Source organism: Lathamus discolor, chromosome 1 (genome assembly GCF_037157495.1).
Source record: "Lathamus discolor isolate bLatDis1 chromosome 1, bLatDis1.hap1, whole genome shotgun sequence".
Classification (NCBI taxonomy): domain Eukaryota; kingdom Metazoa; phylum Chordata; class Aves; order Psittaciformes; family Psittacidae; genus Lathamus; species Lathamus discolor.
This window is the reverse complement of record NC_088884.1, coordinates 118,221,049-118,247,041: the sequence shown is the minus strand read 5'-3', so window position 1 is coordinate 118,247,041 and position 25,993 is coordinate 118,221,049. Positions and strand designations below refer to the sequence as shown.

Here is a 25,993-nt window from a genome sequence, read left to right as displayed (position 1 = left end):
CTCCCTCTGGGCACATGCGTGCTCCTTTAAGAAATGACAAACTTTTCACTTACTAAAGCTGTCATGAAAATGTCACTCATGCTAGATCACAGGCTTCTTCACCAGCATGAGCAAGACTCCCTGCCCAAAACCCCTGACAGAACAGCTTCAGGTACACAGATCTGGCCAGACCTGTTAGGGAGGACAAAGCACACAGGTGCTTCATTCCCAGTGTAGCCCTCCGGCACTGTCACAGTACCTGGAGATGACCAAAGTTCCAGAGCAAGGTTTGCATCACCTCCATCTTCACCCACTGAATGTTTCTGCACAACTATCCACCAGAAGCTTTAAAAATAGTGATAAAAAGGAAATAAATTCTTGCTCAGCAGATCTCTTGGATATTGCAATCAGCAAGCAACAGCATCACTTCCCAGTGTCCCCGTTGTCTGCCTTCACTCCCATCTCGGTGTGAAAGCAATAACGGGGAACAAGTCAGATAGCAGCTGAAGCAGAGCAGTCAGCTATATTAAAATGCAAGCTCGAAGCTCCAGAGCCAGCTTTAACAAAGGAGCAAACATAAAAGCCCAAAACAACAACAATACTACAACAACCAAACACAAACCAAAAACCCCACCAAAACTCCAAACCAAAACCAATAAAAAGGTACGAAAGCTTGTCATATTCCTGACACCAAGAGCTCAAGATATTCCACCAGGGCATGATTCCAGCCGGGCATTTTCAAGCCTGAGATGGCTCAGACCTGGTCCTTAACAGGTCACAGTGAAAGGACATTGGTGTACTAGAGAGACCTTTGAAGCCAGAGGCATGACTGGTCCCCACACAAACTCTCATTGTGAGTGCAGTTGTCTCCCTACTTTGCTGCCAGTGAAACACCATCTCCCCTACACCATCCTCCCAGAATCTGGAGGATGGGTGGGGAGGTGTTAAAATCTATCACCACCACCACTCACTACACCTTCAAGATGCTGAAAAGGTTAACTGTTATCAGAATGAAGGGCTTATTGTTACCCTTTTAAACGGAGCCTGAGCCCAAGAGCAAGGTGGGGAGGCCCAGAGACCCTCTGCTAAACATTCAGGGCTCAGGAGAGCTGGGCAGGACTGCCAGCACTGGCACAAGCTCAGCAAGAAGCAGACTGCCCTCAGAGCTGCAACACGGCCACCTCTCTTCACAGAAACAAATTTCTTCTTTCGCACTGCAGCCAGCAGTTAGTGCCCAACCAAAATAGATTTAAGCTGTTCCACAGTAAAAATAACAGTGACCAAGAAATGTTATGTCAGATCACAGGAAGGGGAAGCTCTTTTTTTGATAGATTTCCTAAATTTAGCTGCTTTGATAAACCAGAGTCATATGGACGATGGAATTTTCCATACCCAGTGCATGCATCGTTATCTGAAATAAGAGCATGAAAATCTCTCTCGGTCAAAGAAGGAGCCTGCAAAAGGAAGAATTAGAGAAACGGAGAGGAAGCTAAAAACTCATCTGGTTACACAATGCGTGTAAGTAGGCCTGGTGCTTGCTGCAGACTCCCTGGTTTGGAAACCTGCCACCAAGCACCCTCTACTTCAGCACATTTAACCGCATCCAGCAGTTCTGACTGTAAAATAGTGCTGGGTTGACCCCCGCTGGACACCAGGCACCCTCCAAAGCCACTCCTATCACTCCCCCTCCTCAACTGGACAGGAGAGAGAAAATCTATCACTAAAAGCTCATGGTCACACTAAGGACAGAGAGAGACCATGCACCAATTGCCATCAGGGGCAAAACAGACTCGACTTGGGCAAATTTGTTTATATTACTGGTCAAATCAGAAAAGGGTAATGAGAAATAAAGCCAAATCATAAAACACCTTCCCTTCATCCCTCCCTTCTTCCTGTACTTCATTCATTCCCAAATTCTCTACCTCCTATCCTCAACAGTGCAGGGGACAGGGAATGGCAGTTCATCACACATTGTCTCTGACACTCCTTCCTCCTCAGGAAGGACTCCTCACGCTCTTTCCCTTCTCCAATGTGGGGCCTCCTGCACAGGAGACAGTTCACCATTAACTGCTCCAGCGTGGGTCCCTTCCACAGGAGGCAGTCCTTCAGTAACAAGACTGCTCCAGCACAGGTCCCTCATGGGTCACCAGTCCTGCAGCACACCTGCTCCAGCGTGGGCTCCTCTCTCCATGGGGACACAGGTCCTGCCAGGAGCCTGCTCCAGCACAAGCTTCCCAGAGGCTCACAGTCTCCTTCAGGCACCCTCTGCTCTGGCTGCAACTGCTGTTGCAGAGGGTTTTCCCCCCAGCCCCTTCTTAAATCTGTTATCCCAGAGGCTCTACCACCTGATGGGCTTGGCCTTCTCCAGTGGTGGGTCCATCTTGGAGCTGGCTGGCACTGGCTCTGTTGGACACAGGGGAAGATTCAAACATAAGCTACTCCTATAATCTCTCTGCTACCAAAACTCTGTCACACAAACCTAGTACAAAAATACAGCCACACACAGCAAGGGGGTAAGAAGCACCACACAGACCAGGACAGACACAACCCCCCATCTTCTTGTCTCATTGCAGCAGCACAGACTTATCAACAGGACACAATCTGTGCCTCTCTCCCTGCCTGGGATGCCCTGGCAGTGTAGAGAAAAGGCCACCTGGCATGTTGCCTTCCTGAAGATACAGTCCAGATGAGGCTTCCCCAGGAAAGCCAACTCATCCAAAGAACTACTCGGTGACTGCTCTGAGCCAGCACTGATCATCTTAGCTCTCACTGCTTGGTCAGCAATGCGGTGGTGCAATATGGGAGTCACTCAAAAGGGATAATAGTGGGACAGAGGTTGGCTGGCTCAGAGCCTGCATTAAAGCAGCAGAGACCAAGCCAGCAGTTGTATCTTCAACCTACCGTGCTCTTCAAAACCAGTTTGGGCCCAGGAACAGCTCCCCATCACTGAGTAAGAGTTTGGCACCACATGGCCACTGCTCAGTCTGACACCAGTTTGTCTGGATTTACTATTCCCTGCACCCTTGGGCAGCTCCTGGGTGAGGCTGCAATTTGCAAGACGCTTTCCATGCTACAGATCTCTTGACAGATATGTGCTGAGCAGCTCAGCTGCCTTCTTGCTGTTTCTTCTGCTCCAGCTCCTGCGGGTCCCATCACGACTAAATTCCCCTGCCAAGGAAGGTCATCGCTCCTCCTGTGAGGCACTCCCTGCTTCACAGATAGAGGAATTATAAAAGGGACACCTAATTTATGTATCCGCCCAAGTTCCCTTTGCTTCCACATAGACAAGGCCCCAGCTGCTGAGCCCTTTCTGAGAAAAAAAAAAACCAAAATGAATTGGACATAAATGCCTTGAAACATTCCCTATCAGCCACTGTATAAATACAGCTGCATCTCACTATCTGTTGAGGATGTAATCCCAAAAAGTGCAAATGCTAGCAATCTGACAGACAATTATGCTATTTTTCCCCATAATGTAGTAGAGGAGAACACATGTACAGACTGGTGAATTATGCACAGTATAAATACAGAGGGAGGGTGGAAAGTTACATATGCAAATATCAGGATGGTCAATATCACAGGCTCACAGAATAGTTTGGATTGGAAGGGACCTTAAAGCTCATCCAGTTCCAACCCCTCTGCCATGGGCACGGTCACCTTCCACTAAACCAGGTTGCTCCAAGCCCCTCCCAGCCTGGCCTTGAACACTGCCAAGGATGGGGCAGCCACAGCTTCTCTGGGCAAACTGTGCCAGGGCGTCACCAGCCTCATACTGAAGAATTTTTCCTAACATCTAATCTAAATCTCCCCTCTGTCAGTTTAAAGCCATTCCCCCTTGTCCTGTCACCACACGCCCCTGCAGAAAGTTCCTCTCTAGCATTCTTGTAGGCCCCCTTTAGGTATTGGAAGAGTGCTATAAGGTCTTCCCAGAGCCTTCTCTTCTCCAGGCTGAACAACCCCTGTTTCCCTCAACCTGATTTCATAGGATCACTATCCCCAGCCATCAGCACCATTATCGGTTCCTTTACTCTTTCTTGATCTTGATTTATCTAACAATTTAAATGAGAAATGAAAATGCATCTGTTCAGAGGCAACAGCAACACTTACAGTAAAAGACTGATGTCAGACAGCCAGTCTCAGACAGAGGTCCCTGCCACTCCATCCTCCACACCGTACATCCTGTGTCTGTGCATTTCAGATCTGCACAGTGCTAAGTCCTTGCTCTCTAACATTATTTATTCAGAGAAAAATTGCTTGCCATCCATACCTGACCGCTGCATTAAAAAAGAGGCCACAGTGAGTGGAGAAAGGTATTAAATGGTCAGCCACAGACCTCTACAAGAACAGCTACCGATGCAGCATGTGCTGCTGCACCATGCAGCACCCTTGGTCTGTGCTGCAGGGCAATCCTGCAGTTCTGCTGTGCCCACCATCATGTTTCAGAAGCCACACAACAAAAATGCATGTTTCTTCTGCTGCGGGAAGCTCACTCTCAGTTTGTTGACCGTGCAGCAAGGGGCTACTAGATGTGAAGATACTTATATGGGGGTAGGACTTTGGTGCTGTGCAAAACATGGCAAGTTCATTTTTCTAGGAAGCTCATCACCACCCCTTCCATCCTACAGGGCAGGATCTGTCCCTTGTCACAGGCCACTGCTCACTCAGTATTGCCAGACACGAAAACACCTGTGGAAAATGCAAAGAATGTGCTCAAAAAGGAATTCAGCATCCCAAAACTTGACAGTTACTGTGTACAGATCATTCAAGAGAAAGTCTTGAGCAAAGCTGGTCCTTTCCAATGCTAACTATTCTATGATTCTATGAAGTGTGCCATGATGCTCCATTCTGTTACGAGATAAACCTACAATATTAATTTTACTATCGGTCACATCACGAGGCCCACAAATCCCTGTCCTACCATTGTTCTGCCTTCGTTTCCTTCCTGTTATGCTGCAACAGGGGAAGCCTGAAAACTCTAAAGAAAGCTGTGGGTACCAGGTGAAAGAAGAGGGACCTCTCCCAGAATGGTCTGGGTTCCCTCCCATGTAATACAAACAAAAATGCTTATCTAAACTGCACATTTGGCAAGCATCACCCTAAAACCGGGTAAAGGGGAAGATATCCTGGCACTGCTTTCACAAAGGGCCTTTAAGAGATACACTTCTTCAAGTTTGTGAAACCCTCCTAACAAAAGCCAGCAGAAATCTCCTGTCATCTCATCAGCACAATTCAATGTAGCCTAGATCAACAATACAGCTCCTTCCTGGAGCATCACCTCCACGTCAGCATAGGGCTAAGTAGGGCAGGTCTGAACAGGATTCGGGATGCAGCTTTGCTTTGCTCTGAAGGTCATTTGCCTCCACAGTTCAGTTTAGTCTGATCCTCACAAAGCACTGTTTAATGGACTATTCCACAGCAACACCTAGCTCACCTCAAAGCTGTCATCTGGCTCAAGCAGAGCTCATCATCCTGAACCGTCAATTCAAAAATCAATGTGAACTTGTAAAGTTTGTGGGTCCTAGGCAGCTTTCACACATGCCCCCTCAGAGTCCAACCTAGCCACAGCTGAAACTAGTAAGTAAGCACCCTCAGTACACCTTTGGGAGGACCACAGAGCTCCTGAAAATGACCACTGGTGAAAAAACAAACCTGAAATTAAGGTTTTGCTTTAAACCACAGCCAACTTGAGCAGGCAGGCACTCCAGCAGTCACAGCTCAGTCTGCACATAGTCTCCATCCACTGCCCAAGGGCAAGTCTCCCCTGACCACTGACACTGCATCGGTCCTAAACCACACTACCACTGACCATGCTGGCAACCTAATCAGCACATTCAGGACCAAGCTTTAGCCAGGAGAATACCACAAGTACAATATGACTTCAGCCAGACCATCTTTGAGGGCTTACAATTTTGCTGCTGAAGGCTGAACACCCCAAATTAAGTTTCTCCCAAAGCCAACCAGACAGTTGTTTCACAGGTCTTGAAACCACCCCCCAACCCCAGTTCTTACATCTGGTTCCCAAGAAAGAAACCACTAGAGAACAAATCTCTCCTGGCTGCTCAGCAGGAACAAAGGCCACGTCCACAGAGGTGATCTTCCCATTACAGGCTGTAAACTGCATCCAGTCAACAGCTTCTAAAAGCACCAAGGCCTCTTCACCCTCTGTATTAAACAGCTCTTTCACACTGTGGTCACCTGAATGCCATCAGCTCTCCTGCTGCAGGCAAGGAGACCAAGGAGGCAGTCTGAGACTCCTACAAACCCAGCTGCATTGCTTCCTCAGACCCAGATACATACTTAGCTAGTCAAAAGCACCAACACATTTTGTTCGCCACAGCAGGAGTTTGTTATAATTGACATAGTACTTTAAGCACTCCCCCCCAACTCCTCATCCCCATGAGGAGCTCCCTAAAATAGCACATCCTTAAATTAGCATCCCATAGGCTCACCTGGGAAGAGGTGACCTTGTTTGGCACCAGTCAGCCTGCTTACTGTTACGGTTGTCCACATCTGTACATCAGTAGAGATGGAAGGAAAAATGGAAGGGAAAAAAGTAAAACTGTACTCTGATGACTTCAAACCCAACACAGAACTTTCCATTAAATACATTATTTCCCTTCTCCTCTGGCTAATTGCTTTCAAGAGCCAACTAGCCTGCACTATTATTAGCAAATCACTAATTGGAGAGCATGCAAATGCGAAAAGACTCCACAGCATACAGGAGAATTACCTACCAGATGCACTTGTATTTTGCTCTTAAAGTGATACTTGTTCCTTCACAGCTCTATCCCAATGTCAAGTAACATAGTCATAGTATCAACAAAAGGCAACAAAGAGCCAGCACCAATAGTGATTTCTCACCATCCTCTCCTGAGATGCAAAAGGAGTAGGACCTTGAAATGTACCTGCAAGTGTATCATGCACATGACACATCTCAGCTGAACTTACATGGGAAAACCTTTCTCACCTACGTGTTTTTAGAAAGGGACACCCTGCTACCAGAGGTGCATGCACACAGCAGGAAGCATGGTGTCTGTTGTCCACAGCACACTCATGCAAAGCACGAGTCACTCCTGATGAGTTGATTTGACCAGTTGACTCTGGAGAGGGAAAAACTTTTAGTAACTTTAAAGTAGTTCTCATGCACTGAAACAAAGAATCATTTGGCAGTGAGCATCTCTTTTATATCTCATTTCCTGCAAGGGCAAGTTTCTGCAACTGTAAAAATAAAAACCACAAACCAAAACCAGAAAGAAACAAAAAAGCAATGCACCAGAGGCCAAGAACTCTGCTCTGCTTCAATAACCAAACAAAAAAAAGATCCACCAATCCAAATCTAGTGCTTCCCTGCTTCAGTGATGGCAGCTCAAAGTCCAGAGGCCAAAAGCCCAGAGACAGCTCCCAACGGGAATGGGGCAGGGCAAGAAAAGCTGTTCAGGAACAAACCAGAAGAGCATTTTTTTTTTACCGGTGCTGGCATAACAGGAAACCCTTTCCTTCAGCAGAAATGCATAGGAATTTTTTGCATAAGGAAGAGGATTCCTTCAAGCAGTGTTAAATGTCCATGTTGCCACCCTAATATCAAGTAATTTTAGCAAGTTCCATTTATAAGCCTTAAAAAAAACCCTCAAACACACACACTCAAAGGGATGCACACAATACAAGGTAACCAGAAAACTGCAGGCAGCAGGACAGCTTTAAGGTGGTAACAGAAAGCTTCAGCCTCTCTTCCAGCATCCACAGTTGAGTTTACCCCTTTGTTCCTGTGTCTTCCTGGGCCAGATCTTCCCTCATGAGCCCAGCTCTGTGCTGGCTACTCCAGTTTTCCCCAAGGACAGGCTCTCACATCTAAACCCCACCTTGCACAGTCCCAGAGCAGCCATTCTCATTGCACACCACACTCTTCCTCTGGTAATTTCTCTGCACTCTCCAAGATCATAGAATGTTTATTTCCTCTTTCCCAAATCTGTTCTTTAAATTGGAGCCACAGGCACCAAGCAAGAGGACCTCAGGTGCTTACCACGTAACACACAGCTTAATGTGAAGGAAAATCTCTAAAATTCCCTAGTGGTAAATAGACTGTGCCTCTACATCATGTACTGCAAGTCACACCACTCAAGGCTGTCACTTCAACAGCACAGAAATCAGCTTTGGCTGGTAAACTAAATCATCACCACTAGAGCTACAGAATCACACTAGCTTCCCCAAGTCCAGTAACTGGTGTGTTCTCTTCTCCTCCTGAATCACAGGGCCCTGTTCAGCTTTATCTTGCCACCCAGATCATCCTGCCCAGTGCTCAGTGTTCTGAAGTCTTGCCCCACTGTCTGATTACACCACAGTACTCTGCTGAAGCCAGAGCCTTCAGGAGACCATGACCACAGCCCCAAAACAGCCATAGCATCTACTTTGAAAGTCAGGGAAAAGGACTCCACCCTCAAATGAGGAAAATAAAAGGCTGCCAAATGCCAGCATCAGGCTCTGTAACAAGCAGGTGTTGCTCTACTGCCATTGTGGAAAAATAACCCCAACAGCTCCATGCAATTTAATTACAAAGCACAATTAGATACCTGACATCAGCCTTTCACCAAGTGGCAGCTCAGATTCTGGAGCTACTTCTAAGCCCTTCTGACAAAACCAGTCCCACCTGCTCCTGCCTCACCTTGCATGGCCAACCTGAGAGCATGACACATCATGGTATCTTCCACCTTTCCATCTCCTGACTCCATGATGGCCACCAAGGAAGTTTATGCTCTCAAAAGCTTCCCAAATAGTTTTGCAGCATCCTTTCAGGCAGGTGCTGCTGGGCTAACATGCGGTATCTTTGTACATGGCTGCCTCTCTGTTGTCACACTCTTATTCTGTGAAAACCCAGATCATTGTGTCTTGCCTGTGACAGCATTTTGCCACTTTTCTGCAGTGGACACAAGCTCCAGCTTTCCTATGTCTGCATTCATACAGGCAACTTCATAGGCAGGAATAAAGGAAAACCACTGGTCAAACAATCCCCCCTGCCTCAAACACCAAAAGTATTCCATGTTGGACATCAGGACACCTTGTACAGACCCCAGCCTGGAAGAACCCAGGGTGGCCCAGCCTCAGCCCAGCCCAGGGTAAGAGGAGACAGCAGCAGAGCAGTAGCAGGTACAGAGGAAGGCAAGCCTGGAAAATCCATTCACGTTTTTCCAAACAAAGCAGACATCTACTATCAAACAGATGGTAAAGCACCTCCACCCCCAGACCCAAGTCACTTAGTAGTTTATGGGACATGAATAACCTAAAAGCCCTTCAGTCCAGGCGCTAAAAGGACATCACATACAGAACCACAGTGTTTCATAATGCCAATGACAACCCGGTCAAGGTCTCATCATGCTGGAGTGGTGAACCATTCTTTTTGGTCTCTCCAAGCACAAATATGCCTTTCTTAGCCCAGCAGGGATACTTTTATTCATATATAGTGCAAACGTAAATGAGAAAAAAAAGAAAATCTACACACTACCTATCAGCTGAGTAATTACTCCAGCCTCAAAGCACACAGATTCCAGCTCAGATGCCAATTCAGTTACTATTTCACCCAGCTACAAATCCATTTCGAACACAGAAACTTCCTTAAAAGGACCCTATCAAGGCATTTTTATATCCCTTTTATTCACTGTTTGTAATAAACTCTCAGAAGACTGAATTCAGAATCTCAATTCTTACTAACCATTTCTATACAGACTAGCTTGTTCTTAGAGAATTTCTGTATTATCAGTGGAAGCTACAGAGCGTGTGCATGCAGGACAGAAAGGGAAGGAGAGGAAAAGCAAGGATTAATCCTTAACTCACCAGCAACCAAGCCACCTCTTTGAAGGGGATTCTAATGAAAATTTTGGATGACCAAAGAATGCCCCATTGCTTTCATGAATGACGACACAGATTGTGCAGCCAGACACACAGCCACCCTGCACTTCCATTTTTGAGCACAAATCTGGCAGTGTCTCCACAGAAATATTTCCCTTATTAAGGTCAACACACTGCAAAGCGGTTCTTCAGTGCAGTCCTAAAAAGACCACAGCCCTATTTAAGAATTAGCAGCGTTGTAATTGCCAGGGATTTCCGCTGGAAGAGCTTGAAAAGAAACACAGACATCTCCCTCACTACATATTTTCATAACATTAGACCCATCGCTTTCCTACACCCTGTCAAAAGTGATGCCAACCACAATTCACTTGCATGAGAGCAAGCTTGGCAGCATGACTTTAAACATGCATACCTCCTGATGAACAAAATCAGGAGGAAAAAAACGTCTTCAGCTTCTCAACTGCCATTTAGGGACTCTTAAACAGCCTTTTATTCAGAGCAGATACACAGCAAAGAATATTTTAGGTTAACTGCAGATTTAAACCAAGCCAAATCACAGTTCACATTTTTCATACAATCCAGGTCATAGCTGGGCTAGAATTAAGCATCACCCAAGAGGAAAAGCGAGATTCTTGATAAATTGCAGCCTTTAATCACTCTTCAGCACTTCCATAGATTAAATCTGCCTTTGAAACATGTCTGTCTTCTCAACGTACTCTCTCCCCATCTAGACTTACATAGTATTCGGGTTAAGAAAATCATCCCTTGCCCCGAGGCAGGGCCTCTTGGGATACTAAGCCCTGTGTCCCTGGCAGCAAGGTCTGGCTCCTTCCCTGGAGAGTGCTGGAAACACTGACACCCCCTTTCCACAGGCAGCATCACTCAGGGGCATTCTGAGCCCCTGCTTCTTCCATCCCCAACCACACACTGCTTACTTGTGCCTCCGCTTCCCAGCACACCCGGCCTGGCTCCGAGGTGACAGCAATCCTTTCCCATGTCTGAGGAAATACATGCGGCACAGCCAAATTCCAAGGGAAAGGCCTTTCAATTTCAATATCCCCCTTACGCTTCCTCTGCCTGTCACTGGTCAGCAAAGATACCAATCGCCTGCACACTCCAGCTCCTATTTGTATTTTACTTTTAAAGCATCATCTACTCACAAGGGAAAAAGAAGGGTCAGCCACGAAACACTTACATACACATACTCCTCCCATTCCCCCCACTCCCTCCCCCCCAAAAAAGAAAGAAAAAAGGAGATATACAATTGCAGACGCGAATTATTCACAAACCTAAACCTTCAGCAGCCACCCATCACACCTGCACACAGTGTGCTGCCCTGGTTAATTTTGGTGGGGCCTTCCTGTTTGTTGTAGGGGTTCTGTGGTGGTGGGTTTGGGGTTTTCAGTTTTCACAGGGTTTTTTGGAAGGCAGATCACATTACTCCAACACCATGTCAGCAGCAAGACCCAGCATGTGGATACCACTCAGTAACTCAGGCAGCATGGGTTCACCACCCCCCAGTCCACTGGTTCTTACATAAGCTAGCACAGTTAGAGGGAGACACAACTGCCGGAGCCAGGATGCAGGCTGAGGAGGAAACAGCATCTCCTTACTCTCAGATAAAAACCCCCAAACAAACTGAACAAATCCCCCCCAAAACAGCAACAATAAAACAAACAAAAAGCCAACCCCCAAAACACACCTTACAATGCACATTTGCCTGTGAACCGATTCAGCACCACTACTTGTTTTAATCCGAATCACACTCCCCTCCAGTTTCAGGCAACCCATAATGTTCCAACATACTTCTAACATAGGTGTATGGGTGTCTGTGTGTGTGTGTAAAGAAAAAGCACATTTCTAGAGTGCTGCTTGCAGTCCAGAGTGCGTTTTGAGTCCATGCAGACACAATGGAGTACATTTCCTACGGCCCCCACACATCCCAGAGTGGGTGCAGGGAGGTCACTGGTTAGGAGGCAGTACCTGCATATACACAAAGTAAACCAGATGCTGATGGAAAACACCAGCAGTAAAATCAAGCTTTAAAAAGCACCATGACTAGTCACACTCCAGAGGACAGAGACTACGCTTTTTTTGTTAGGTGAAGGGAACAGAGGAAGGAAAATAATTGCTCTTAAGAATAGCTCCAGAAGGTGTAGTCTGGGAATCCCTTCTAGGTGAGACACTTAAACAAAGAACATGGAGCATCCCTCTCTCTTCAGGGAGGAAAGCTTCCTGCTAGAGACAGGACTTAGATATGAGAAAAGGCATTTTATACTGGGCTATGGAGACCAACACACCCATTGTCTTCCAGAAGGAGCTTTTCTGTATTCAGAGAGGCTGCAGCAGCACAGGCCAGGTTTTGGGGGTGAAGGATTGAAGGGGGAAAAAGGAGATACCTGCAGTCCTTTAAGCATCCCTATCTATGTTTACAAATAGCCCCAAAGGGGGAGCTGCAGGGTAAAGGGAATTAGGACAAAAATAACCCCACAGTGCTATTCAAAGGAATCAAAACAAGGAGAAAGACAGATAAGGGCCTTTTCAACAATGACACTGCGAATGTCCAGGGCCAAACCCCCCCAAAAAGCAGAGAGAAAAGGCATGGACAAATGGCATGTAACATCCCCCCGGTTTCAGAATAGGGTTATTTTAAGCCTGTCTCCTTGGAGCTACCCTAATATTTCCTCCCATGACTCAAGTCACCAGGGAAGGGAGTTAAAGCAAAGCAAAAGAAAAAGAGAAAAAGAAAAGAGACAGAGCTAAGATCAACATGATAAGACTTTCTTCTACAAGGGACAAAGCTCCAGAAGGGCTTGAAGGCAAGCTGGGCTCTGCCTTACCTGGAAAAGTGTGTGGGTTGGGTGACCCTCTTTTAAGGCACTTTGAACAGAGGACGTGCACAGTGTAGTACAGGCCCGGCCATTCCTGGAGCAGGACATTCAACTCTTCCACTAAAGGGGTAATAGCTTGCCAGGCTGTCCAGATATTTGGTAGGGATGCATGACTAGCAATAGATAGAGTATCTGGCTGCAGAGCTCCCCTGGCAGGCCGGTAACTCACTACCACGGGCACCTTTCCCCGGTAGGCATAGATCTGGTATTTGCCATCCGACCGCTGAACCACGTGGCTGTTAATCTGGACACTGTAGCGGGCAAACAAGCCGGGTGGGAAAATGAATGGAAAGCTATATTCTATCTGCAGCTGCTCGACCACGAAGGACTGTCCGCTCAGACTGGCGCCGTTGATCCATGCCTCTGCATGAGGCACCTCGTTTTTCACGTAGCAGGGAAACTTGTACCAAGCGGCCGCCCCGTTTAAGGGCTTGCATTTGGGTTTGTTGACACAGTAACAGAGCCCCATCTTCTCCAGCAGCTCCAGGATGAGCTGCAGATCCTCCCGGCTCTGGATGTGGGGCTTAAGAAGGAGACGGATAACATGGGCAGGTAGGAGGCCGTGCAGCAAGAAGCCCTCCACGTAATGATGGAGCTGAGTGGCCCTCAGTTCATCTATCTGGGTGTCGCTGAGCAGTTTTTGGAGCAGCACAGCAGCATCCCGCTGGCAGAAGACGTTGAGGATGTCAATGAGCCGTGGCAGGTTGTGGAACACATACTCCCGCAAGGTGAGGTGCTCCTCAAAGTAGAGCAGCTTCCCACTCTCGTGCAGGTAGGACAGTGCACTTTGGAGTCGATCCTCTGTCAGGCCTGCCTGCAAGCCCAACCGGGCAGAGTCCCACCAGCTAAGCCACAGTTGCTGAGCTTGTGGCTGGAAGTGCAGCTCCTCCAGCACTTGCCAGGATCTGGGCAACACACGGTGCAGGTTTGGGAAGATATCCCGGTGCTCAGCCACCGAGAGGAGCTTGTCCCTCAGGCGATGTACCTGGCAGCGGTCCCGGCAGCTGAAAGGCAGCACTGGAGAGAGGATCTGCGGGCGGTGGGTGAGCAGGTACTGAAACTGGGCCTTCTTCCGCCTCAAGTTCTTGTCCGAGACCCCGTAAAAGGCAGCGTGCGGGCTGGAGCAGCGCAGGTCAAAGTCCTGTCCCAGAGCCTCATCCACCTGCTGGACCAAGCTCTGGAGCCCCTCAGCATCCCTCTTCTCCTGCTGAGCGATCTGGTGATGGATGTCCAGGCACTTCTCTTCCAACTCCCGCTCCGCACAGAGGTCAGCATGGGTTCCCACCATGCACACCACGGCATGGGGCACCTTGGAACCAAGCCAGTGTAAGAAATAGCCTACAGAGGGGTAAAAGTGCTGAGGAACGTAGGCACTCAAATTCACCACCAGCACATACAGGGCTCCGGGAGACAGGAAGAAAGACTGTATAACATCATAGCTCGGGTCCCCCGCCAGCTCATACACAATGAATGTCAGGCCTCTCTCTGCATCTGCTGTCCAGTCCATCACCTCAATGCCCTTGCTGCCTCCTGACAGCCCCAGTCCTGATGGTAGCTGGGGGGCAGCGGGTGGCAGCGATGGTGCAGGGCACGGTATTTCCCCTTTCACTCGGTGAACGGGCATGTGAGAAGGGACGTCCTGTCGCTCAATGGGGAGATGTTCCAGCTGCTGCGTGGCAGGTACCCCCGCTGAGGAAGCATCCTGAGGTTCCGGGAAGGGGCAGCACCCAACTGGCAATGTTCCATTGTTCTGCTGCCCAGGGCACCCCCTGGGCTGGGTGATCCCTGCTTCTAGACTTCCCACTTCCTCCCTCTGCCCATCCTCCTCCATGAGGCATCGTCTCAGCAAGGTCTTTCCTGCATCTTTTAGGCCCATAAGGACCAGCTTGAGGCGGGGTTTGAGGGCAGGCTGAGAGTGGGCCAGCTCCTGCTGATAGGCTGCAATGTAGGGGATGCCTTTCATGCACACCTCATAGGGGGGCTGGATGAGGGGGTTGTCTTTGATCTTCCACAGGGTGACTCGGGAAAGCTGCCCGAAGCCCTCAGGGAGGATGGCAATCTGATTGCCTTGCAGGACCAGCTCCTCCAGGCTGTGGAGGAGCACGATGGAGTCGGGCAGGTAGCGGATGCGGTTATTGTCCAGCCAGAGCGTGCGGAGCTGGTGGAGCTGACAAAGACCAGGAGGCAGCAGGGTGAGCTGGTTGCGGCTCAGGTAGAGCTCTTCCAGGCTGGGGAGAGCCAAGATGGCAGCAGGGAACTCCCCCAGCAGATTGGAGGAGAGGTTCAGCATCTTGAGCCGCTGCAGGCTGCCAAAGCCAGCGGGCAGCGCCTGCAGCCGGTTGCCATCCAGCATGAGGCTCTCGAGGGCACTCAGCTGGCAGAGGCCCTCGGGCAGGGCCGCCAGCCCGGTGCCACTCAGCCAGAGGATCTTGAGGCGTCGGAGGGCAGCGATGCCCTCGGGCAGGGCCCCGAGGTGGCGGTTGCCAGAGCAGTCGAGCTCCTCCAGGGCAGCCAGCTCCAGCAGCGGGGTGGGGAAGGAGGGCAGCAGGTTGTGGTCGACGTCGAGGGTGCGGAGGTGCTGCAGGCGGCCCAGGCCCTCGGGCAGGTGGCGCAGGCGGTTGAAGCTGAGGTCAAGCTCCTCGAGGCGGCCGAGCTCGGCGAGGCGGGGAGGCAGGCCCGGCCCCTCGGCGCCCAGCTCGTTGTGGCTGAGGCTGAGCTTGCGCAGGCCCCGCAACTCTGCCAGCGCCCCGCCGTCCCCCAAGCCCCGCAGCCGGTTGTGGCTGAGGTCGAGCTCGGCCAGGCGGCCCAGGTGGCGGAGGGCGGCGGCGGGCAGGCGGCCCAGCCGGTTACGCCGCAAGCTCAGCACCCGCAGCCCGCTCAGGGCGGCGCCCACCTCCTCAGGCAGCTCCTCCAGCCCCCGCCCACTCAGGTTCAGCGCCTCCAGCTCCCCCAGGGCCGCCGCCGAGGTCAGGCGCCGGGGCACGGCGGCGGCGGCGGGGGGCGCTGGCGGCCCCCCCGGCGGCCCCGCGTCCGGCTCGGGCTCCGGCTCGGGCTCGCCGGGGCCGCCCCGCAGCTTCCGTGCGCGAAGGGCGGCGTCGCGCCACAGCTGCACCGCCTTCGGGGGCTCCGTCTGCGCCATGGCCGGGGGAGCGGGCCCCCGCCCCGCCCGACCCTACCTGCCGCCGCCGCCGCTGCTGCTCGCCATGGGCGCGGCCGCTACCGCCGCGGCGGGCTCGGGGCTCCCCGCAGCTCCGAACCGGCACGACCCGCCGCGGCGCCCTGCGCACGTAGCCGGAGCCGCCGATGCTGCAACCGCCCCACCAAGGGCGGGCCCCGGGCACGGCCCGCCCCGCGCCGCTTGCGGAGGCAACCGGCCCCGCCGGCACCGCCCCCCGCGCCGGGGTACCCCGCCTCGACCCGGCCTGGCCTGCCTGCAAACCCCCGCCCGCCGGGCACCGGCCACTCCCCCAGGGCAGGAACGGCCCCGAGCCTCCCAGTCGGCGGTTCAAGCCCTTAGCCCTGTCTGCGCGGCCAGAGAGGGCGGCCCCCCACCTCCGTACGGCCCCTCTGGTGTCCGCGGTGCAGGCGCTTCCCCGGGTCCCCGGTGTGTGACAATATCCCCTAGGCTCATCCTGCCCTTTGGCTCCTGCGGGCTGCGTGCGAGGAAGCTGCTGCATTGCCTCGCGTCATTTCTGCAGCAGGCGAAGGCTGTTCTTTCACCCAGCCCTGCAAGAAACCGAGATGTTAACCTTCCTTTCCATTCAGTGAGTGTGTTTCCGTGTCGGAGGGTGCGAAAGCCTGTGACCCTCCGCTTAGTCAGAGCAACTCTGCCACCTTCCTGCCGTGCTTTGTTTCCTCGGCTGCACACATCTGGCCAGACCCTGAACACTGCCTTCTTCAGGAGCCTCAGCCAAGCTTTGCTCCTAGGGATCAGAAATATGCCTGGAAATTTCCACCACTGCTGCAGGGGGAAACGGAGCCGTTTCATAGCAGGGCTGCGAGGCAGCCTGTGGACGCTCCTATCTCTCGGGTTATGTGACCCTACCCTTACAAATGCCAGCAATGCACCGTGGCAAAAGGTTTAAAAGTGTCACTGCCTTTGTATGGCACTGAATACTGAGTGCTCTGGGGGCTTGAGGAGGGGCGCTTGCTCTCACCTTGGCTGTACAGTAACAGTAGCTGTTACAGCATGCTGCAAGTTACCACTTCAGAGCCAAGAAGAGAAAGAAAACGATTTGAAATGGGAAGTGGTCTACAGGGCAACCAGTGTCACAGCTTTTATTATATTCTTTATTATGGAGATCCCTCTCAAGAACAATGCCTTCCCTTTTGGATGGCCTTGTGCATCTAACCACGCTCCTATTTGCAGAGGAGCTGAACTGACCCAATGTGGAGCCATAGTCACTGCACTAAATTGCTAAATTTACTGCTTGCTAAAACTACAGCTCACAAAGGCTCAGGTGCAGTTGCTGCCTTTTCCATCAGTAACAGACAAGAGAAAATAATCTTTTTAGGCCCTCTGAATCCTAACAAACCTTCACCAGGATTCTGCTAAATGCCTCGCTGAGCATGAGGTCACCCTGGGTAGGGAAAAAAATAGCAGTGTTGGCTGGTGAAGCCAAACAAAGGATGCGAAGGATCAGGAAGGACAGGGGCCTGGGGGAAAGCATGACTACAGGAAGGTAGGGCTCAGCTACAAGCAGGGTTCAGGAGCTGCCCGAAACTAGCAAAGGCAATCCTGGGATCTGGGCTCATGATTTGGCTCTAGGATCATGACTCAGGCTTGGGGGGAACAGGTATGCAGGAATACTTATGATCCAGCAGGCCCTGCTGAGGGGGACTAAACCTGGGGATAAAACTCTTCCCATCCTTCCTGTGTGGCTGGTGTCAGATCCTGACCCTGGAATCAGATTATAGATAGCTGCTAAATTGTGCCCATCTAGAGCTAGTTTCCATTCTCGCACTCATTTATTTTCAGAGCATTCCTGGATTGGGTCAGTACATCTTTTATTTGGGCTAACCCAGTTTTTGTGTCTTTTCTTTTCCTGCACATCACTTGGGAAAAACAGCTCTTCTCCACATGCAGAAAAGAGCACTGTCCTTCCCCACTTGAAAAGCAGCACATTTAATTCCTCCTGGGGAAAGAGTAATTCTCTTCTCCCACTGTCTTGCCCAATTGCTCTTGTGATGCCAGGTTGATGGCTTCATTTCCAGCTCTCTACATGCAAAACCACTCAGCCCGTCGCTATCAAAGTCAAGTTTTTAAATCAAGATGCTGTTTCTAGAAATAAAAGCTCTCTGCTGGGAAAACTGACCCCACCATCAAATTTGCAGCTGATTTTCTTCCTCCCTTGTGCAGGTAAAGGCAAAGAAAGCAGCACCATTATTGGGGACCACCTACCCCATGATGCCCATGAGCACTACAGATCCTCTCTGAAGACAGGGCAGGCTTCCTGTTGCTCTGTGGTCTGCAGCAAGTGTAACCTGCAAGGCTGCTACTCTGCACTATCCTTTTGCTTCCCACAGGACAACTGGACAAATCCCTCCACTGGGGACACTTCAAGCAGCTGCTTGACTCAGACAGCTGAAAAATACCAGGAAGAGAAGCACTTATCTCTGTTTACTCACTGTTAGAGGTCATGGCCTGTATTAAACCCATCTTTCTGACAGCATGCAAGGACAGCCAGGGAGGAGCTGGCCTGAGCAGGGGAAGTTTTGCCTGTCAAAACCCCTATTACAAAATATGCAAAGCAGCAGGAGCTGAATGCCTCCCCAAAGTAATGAGGAGGGGGAGAGAAGTCACGCAACACATAGTCAAACTTTGATGAGCTCTTGTAGATGGTGAATGCAGCTAAGCTACAAAAACCATGCTCCACAGAGATGTCCCCAGTGCTGCTCAGAGGCTGTCCAAAGGGGAAAGCTCTAGTGCCTCCCCATGGACCTTACGTTTTATCGTACTGTATATTTGCACAGGTACACAATCTGTAACTTCAAACAGCCAGGGATGGGTCTCTTGACTTCTTAAGCACATTCACCATGGTTAAACCTGCCATTTGTGAGCAAGACAGATACTTTCTGGGGAAAGGGAAGATTTTGTTTCTCAGAAAATACAGCTTTTGTTACAGACCTAAATGATCCCTTGTCCTCCCATCTGCTCAGGCAGAGGAGATGTGGTTCTCCAAACAGGACTTCCTCACTTCCTCTTGATTTATCCATCAGCATCCTAGAACTCCATTAAACATGAGCACTGGCATGCTGGGTGGATGCTGGTTTTGGAGCCATTTCCTCTTTGCTGGAGTTCAAACATATTCAGAAACATATTCAGCCCCTCTCCTAGCTGTCATCAGCTGGGGCTGAAAGGCAGGTGCCTGTAAAATTGCCAGCAATCTGTACCAGTGGGTTCTATCATATGCCAGAATTGCATTTGAAGTTATTAATTTTAAATAGTGGCCCTGTAAAGTCTTATTGATGGCATTTAATTATTCAGCTGAAGTCTGAGGCGCCTCCACTTCACTGAGCCTTGCAACTGCATCATTAATAAGATTTCTATCTAAAGCACCTCTCTCCCGGGTCAGGTAAAAGACACTGAGTTATCAAAGACATTTTAGAGCCTGGCTCTGGGCTTTACAGGACAAGAGGTGCAAATGTAGTCAGCTGCTTTTGACATGATGTGAACGTAAATCAGTTCAACAGAAGCATGAAGCCACTGAGGCAAGTGGATGTGGGGAGCACTGTGGCAACTGCAATGTGCATGGGCTCTGGCACCAGCACTGGGCACCCTTGGGAGGGTGCTTGCCTTCCGCACCACCAGACACACAGCCCAGATGGTAAAACCCCAGGTTCCTGCTTTGGCAGTGATGGAAGAAGCCGTATTTCAGTGGCAGGCCTTGGAACAAACAATGGGTTGACTGAACACTACTCCCCATCTTCCTCCTTGACTTTAGAAATCCTGTAAGGATGAAGAAATGTTGCCCAGAACTTAGCTCCCCACACTGTTTTGCTTACTGTTTCTGCAGGAATTATACGAATCTACCCCAAGGCACACCAAGCCATGTACAAATGGTGATAGAAGCACCTGAAGGGATCCTGGCCATGCTTTGGGCAGGTGAAAGAGAGACTGGGGTAGACAGCACTGCTGCTTGCCACATCTATCTGAAGGGAAGCAGTGCTGCTGTACATATGGGGCAGGAAGCTGGAGGCTTGGTGAAACCGGGGGCTGCAATGGGATAAGGACCCCCAGCTAAAGGTGGGTATCTGAAATGGACGTGCACTGCCAGAACTGCTGGGCATTACACCCCGTGAAACTCAGGTCCAGGCCCCACTTTCCCATGGGCAGGTCTCATATGAATCCTAATCCTTTTACTCGGACAAAGCCTTGGGTGGGATGGTTTAGTGTGAGGTGTCCCTCTCCATGCCGGGGGGGGGGGGGGGGGGGTTGGAACTAGATGATCTTGAGATTGTTCCCAACCCTAATTATTCTATGATTCTACTTGTTCCTTCCCAGGCACAGCTTTCATATAATCACAGAAAGGTTTGGGTTTGAAGGGACCATTAAAGATCATCTAGGTCCACCCCCCCTGCCATGGGCAAGGATATCTTCAGCTAGACCAGGTTGCTCCAAGCCCCATCCAACCTGGCCTTGAACACTGCCAGGGTTGTGGCAGCCACATTTTCTATGGGCAACCTGTGCCAGGGCCTCACCAGCCTCATTGTTAAAAAATTCTTTCTTATGTACAGTCTAAAGCTACCTTCTTGGTAGTCCTTTTGGGAGTTTTGAATTGAAAGAGGACTGAGAAGCAGCAGCAGCTATTTGGACTCAGGTGTCAAGGAAGTCTTGCTGAGCTCTCTAAGTGCCTGGTCGAGGCCCATGGCTTCAAAGCCATGGCATGAACAAGGACTGCGCCAGCACATTTGGGTGGATCTGCATTTACTGCTCCACTAGTCATGGTTTTCTGTGCCCCCAGCATTTCTTCAGCACATCACTCACTGCTACACAAACACTTCCCAAAGCTCCTTCCCTGACAGACAACTAAAGCAGATCCGTTTGCCAGTACAGCTTGGCTGGCATTAGCCATATTCTGTCCCTTAACAGAAATTCCTCATCAGTTTGCTCATACCCATCAGCGCTGGCAGCCCCAGGACCTGGTGTACTGGAAATCCTCCAGGAATTGTTGCTGTTGATATTCCTGTCAATGGAACCTCCCTTGTGCTCACAGATTAAAGCTAAGTGAACCTTGCCTGTTGGTGACAGTTACTGGAGCTTTCCGACTTACACAGTTTATCCGTTATTGGTGTTTATACCCTCCCTAGATACCCGTAAGCCAGAAGCACTTTGTTCTCATCACCCAGCTGCTTTTCAAATCCAAACCAAATTCCTTATTTAAATGCTTCTGTTTATTCCCACACCGCTCAGATCTGTCCCCTCCACGGAGGGACTCACAGACTCTTTGGGTCCCCAGCATCCCTGGACTTCTCTGTCTCACCCTCAGCACCGGCAGCCACCATCTGCCTTGCTGCCACCCCTCTGCACGTCGCTGTTTCTGCCGCGGACGGAGCTCCTCACTTGCCTCTCTCTGCCATTTGCTGCATGTGCTGCCTTGCCCTGGAGAACAGGCTTAACCCAAAGCCGCTTTCCTCCCTTCAATGGATGAGCCTTCCAGCTTAGCTAACCAGCTTGTGAAGAACTGCCAGACTTAGGTTTCTCCGTCAGCTTTACCTCTACCAACGCCATCGTTCGGTGGCTTTGGGAGAGCAGCTGTACGGACAGGAGGGAGGATGGCGTGAGGAGAACCGGGGTGAGCGCCTGGCCAAGGGCTGGGCTAAACTCACGGCCCTTGGCGTGACCAAGCCGGCTGGTGCCGCTCTCCCGGGCATGGAGGCAGAGGAAGCTGCCGCTTACCAACCGCGACAGCGGGCTCCGGAGAGGAGGGGAACGCTGCCCCCCGCGCCCCCTCCCGGGGCTGGGCCGCTGCCGGCCCGGCGCTCCTTTCACGCTCACGTCCTCCCTGCGCCGGCGGCCCCGGCGGGGCCGACCCCGAGCCGGGCCCCGCCCGCCCCGCTGCACGCAGCGGCCACCAGGGGGCAGGCCAGAGCCGCTGCCCCGCCGTGGGGCGTGTCCCGGCGAGGCCGCGCCCCTCCCGTCACGAAGTGGGCGTCACGTCCGGGCGCCGCGCGTTGAGATTGGCCATGTGCCGGCGGAAGCGCGGGCGGGGCTTGCCGCCGTTGCCGCAGTGACGGGGGCCGGGAGGGGGCGGCGGGGCAGCGGAGGAGGGGGAAGATGGCGGCGCCGCGTCGCTCTCAGCACCACCATCACCATCATCACCCCCCGCCGCCGCCAGGGCCGGCCTCGCCGCCGGCCGCCGCCTCGCCGCCGCGCAGCCCCAGCCTGGCGCCAGCCGATCTCACCCCCGCCGCGCAGCGCCACAGCCTGGCCGGCCCCGAAGGCGAGGCTCCCCCCGACACCGAGCGGCCTCCGGCACCGGAGTGCTCGGAGGAGGCGGGCGCCGCCGCCGCCGCCGCCCCGGGCCCGTCGGGCCCGGGCAGCAGCTCCAGCAGTTCCTCCTCGTCCTCGTCTGCATCGTCGTCCGTTGCGTCGAGCCCGGCGGCGGAGAGTCCCGAGGCGGCGGGCCCGGGCGCGGCGAGCGGGGCCTTCCGCGAGCTGCTGGAGGCCTGCCGCAATGGGGACGTGACGCGCGTGAAGCGCCTGGTGGACACGGGCAACGTGAACGCCAAGGACATGGCGGGGCGCAAGTCCACGCCGCTCCACTTCGCCGCCGGTGGGTACCGGCACCGGGGAGGGGCTGGGGCGCGTCCGGACTCCTGTTGCCACCGAGGGCAGTGACAGCGAGTGCGTCGGGACGGGGAGGGTGCAGCTCCCCACCTGTCTCCTAAGGAGTAGCGTCCCTAGCTGCGTGAAGGGGCCCTCCAGCATCTCCGTGTGTCGGGAGAACTTAAGCTGAGAGGAAGAGTGTGTGCACACTTCCCCGGCAGCCTTTCATTGCAGATTGTGGGGAGGCGGCCGTTAAATCTTTTTTTTTTCCGTCATAAAATGGAAAAGTGGGAGAGGAGATCGTGGAGGTGTAAAGGAGACTGTATAGACCTTTTTCTCTGTCTTTGACACATACTGCTGCAGACTTGTGCATGTGTGCTTAGGAAGTGAGAAACTGGAGTTCAGGACAGAGTTGGCTTGAAGTCACATGTGTTGTAGTAGCTTTTGAAAGTCGGGGACCGTAGCGATGCATACAGACTGGTTAGGAACCAAAGCTGATGCCTTGTGCTTTATAACTGTTTTATTTGGGCATAGCTGCTGCTGGATCTCCGCAGCACTTGTAGTCCGAGTTGGCTGGGAAGAGAGGTGAAGTGGAACAGCAGTACTTAATAGAAGTTACAAATGTGCCCAGGAGAGAATATGCCTCTTAGTGCAGAGATGAGATGTCACTGTCATCAGAAATAATGTCATAAAATCAGTAAATGCTCCATCCCTGGCAGTGTTCAAGGCCAGGTTGGACAGAGCCTTGGGTGGGATGGTTTAGTGTGAGGTGTCCCTGCCCATGGCAGGGGGGTTGGAACTAGATGATCTTAAGGCCCTTTCCAGCCCTAACTGTTCTAGGATTCTATGATTTAAACAACCTGTTTACACTGACAGGAAGTAAACAGTACCTTCTAGCAAATATAGCTATTACAGGTTAGTGTAGTCCATAAAGAGAATGTTTTGTACAGGATGTGGTCTTCACTGTGGGCACAGGGCACATGAAGCTCACATTAAAAGTAAAATGAGGAAACTGCTTTAAGTCACCACCTTTAACTCAGGACTTGCACAATTGCTAGGGCTGTGGTCAAGCTTTCTGACATGAGCCACAGTGTTACGGGACCAGACCTTATGCAGTAAGGGACATGGATCTTGTTTGAGCTTTAGCAGTGGTACAGATGAACTAAGATAACTAACAAGACTGTTTTGAATGGTCAGTATTTAAATGCTGGTGTATGGCTCTAAAGCACTGTTATTGAAATCAGTAATAAAAATGAGCATTTTGTGGCACAGTGTTGCCTGGATCTCTGGATAGTGGTGTTCAATTTTTTAGTCAGGTAATACTGTCTGAGATTGTATGAGATTGTTTTTATTTTCAAAGTGCAGTCGGCATTTCACAATGCCCCTAAGGGAACTTGTAGTCCTGGGCTGTTTCCTTTTCATTCTCTGACCCCTGAGCTCTACCAGTAAAGCAAAACCTTATGTGGGTGGATGTGCAGTGAAATTCTGAGATACGAAGAAGGACTTCATTTTAATGAACCCTGGAACATAATGCTGGTAATTGCATGTGTGAGCGTGCAGTTCTTAATGTTTTGGAAGGCTCATCTTGAGTCTTTTCTGCTTGTTTTTGGGTTCAGACTTAAAATTAGACTTTGCTGCTTCCCCTTAAACTCCAAGAACTTCTGTGCTAGTACAAACTGTAGTGCTGAAGCTGTGGTGGTAACTTCTACTTTGATTAGAGAAGTAACGGACAAAACTTTCTTAAGGGGGATAAGACACTGAAAGTTGATAATGTCAGTAGGATGTTACAGTAATAGCAGTGCAAGGTGCTTCCTTTTAGCACATGGAAAACAGCATATGAAGTTCTTGTAGCTAACAAATTCCTCTATTTTTGTAGATTGACAGATGTTTCTTAGCTACCATACATATTTTATTTCAAAAGACTGCAGTATGTCTGCTCCAAATGGGTTTGACCTGCAATAGCATTAGACAGATTTCTTAGTGCAGAGTTCTTGGGGTCCTGTGTTTTGAAATGGCCTGTAAGCACGTTGTTTGGATGCAGCTGATCTTAGGCAGTATGTATCTGCCAGTGATAAAGTGTGTTGATTTGATCTCCTTTGTGGGCAAAAGGAGAAACAAAACTTGCTTGCTTATAGCAATCTGCTGTATATATGAAGCTGTGTTGTGGATAATAGCTCATTTTTTATCAGCCGTACCTAAATGTGAATTGTATGGCCTTCACTCGAGTAACAAGGGTTGGATAGTGCAGTATGCAGTGTTTTAAACTGCTGCTTTCAAACCTTGTGAAGCTAAACTCTTAAATGATGAGAGAGTTCAGCTTCTGATCTTGTCATCTGTGGTAGAGGAATAATTCTTCTAATTTCTTCTTAATTTCCCAGTTCTGGGGGTAGCTGGATTTTGTTTTGTTGTTTGTTTGTTGTTTTTTTTCCCCCCTGGGTACTTGACTTCTCCCTAGCTCAGTCTGGTTTTCTCAGATATCCTTTTTGACAGCAGTGCCAGGCAGTTGCTTTTACTGTAACAGGGAAGGACAACTTCCCTAACTCTAGTTTCTTGTAAAAAGCACCAAGTTCAGCTTTCATTAAGCCCGGTGAGGTTTCTAGTTTCAAAATCACCTTTATCTCCTTTCTCGTGGCAGAAGTAAGATAAAAGGGGTGACTTCTGAGAGCGTTCAGAATCCTTAGCACGTATGTAAGCTGGGGATGAGGTGAGAACTGAAATCCCTGTAATCAGTTATTTAAAAAGCTGGGGATAGGTCTGAATCTCTTTCTAGAAGGTTGAGTAATTTGTTCATTATCCGATTTTAGATGAAATGTGTATGGCCACATCAAGTGGAAGCAAGTGTTGCCCAGATTTTTTTCTTTTTCTGGGATATGTGAATTTTCAACTGATCTGAATGAAGGGGAATTGGTTCTTCAACTCTGGATTGTCAGCTAGTGTGCTGAATAAATCTGACCTGCTTTGGTTAGCTGTTAATAAGGCAGAAATTAATATTGAGGCCATATCGCGGTCATAGAGACCTCTTTTGCAAGCGGGAAGATGTTGAACAAAGGATTATTTTCCTTTCGTCCTCCAACTGGACTGTTATTCTAGCAGAGTCTCTTGAAATTCTGAGTATCTTTCAGGATGTGTGGTGTTCAGCTCTTCCTTTGCAAGTCATTTGAGATACTCTTCTATAGAGGTACACGTGTTTGGAAAGAGGAAAGCTCAGTAGTGTCTCAGCAACTGTATGAGTTCTGGGTTATTTGGGTCCCTGGGATCAGTGCAGGCTTTGGATGTTGTCCCTTGGCACCCAAGAAGAGGATTCTAAAAACCTGGAAGTGATTGAGTAACTTCAAAATACAAAGAAGAAATTAAATGGAAGTCTTAATGCATTCAGAGCTTTAAAATTTTTTGTTTCCCCAATGAAAACTACCTTGCTTATAACTATAAAAAAAAGTAAAAAGCAGCTCTGCTAGGCACAAACAAAGGTATGTTTGGCTAAAGGTTTTAGCTGTACTGGTAGCCAAAAGCAGGT

At 50.4% G+C, this 25,993-nt stretch overlaps 2 protein-coding genes across 3 annotated transcripts in view; one reads left to right on the top strand and one right to left on the bottom strand.

Annotated features, from left to right (window-relative positions):
- MFHAS1 (multifunctional ROCO family signaling regulator 1) overlaps positions 1 to 15,880 on the bottom strand; it is a 34,976-nt gene extending 19,096 nt beyond the window's left edge. For both annotated transcript variants that reach the window (XR_010615557.1, XM_065692562.1), the window contains exon 1: positions 12,660 to 15,880. Coding sequence is in view for 1 of the 2 variants with exons in the window: in XM_065692562.1 (XP_065548634.1) it covers positions 12,660 to 15,849 (3,190 nt within the window). In the remaining variant the exon portion in view is untranslated. The remainder of the gene's footprint in view (positions 1 to 12,659) is intronic.
- A 6,083-nt stretch (positions 15,881 to 21,963) lies between these two features.
- TNKS (tankyrase) overlaps positions 21,964 to 25,993 on the top strand; it is a 136,818-nt gene continuing 132,788 nt past the window's right edge. Inside the window, exon 1 of the mRNA XM_065692532.1 lies at positions 21,964 to 22,486. Within this exon, the coding sequence (XP_065548604.1) occupies positions 21,988 to 22,486 (499 nt within the window). The 5' untranslated portion in view covers positions 21,964 to 21,987. The remainder of the gene's footprint in view (positions 22,487 to 25,993) is intronic.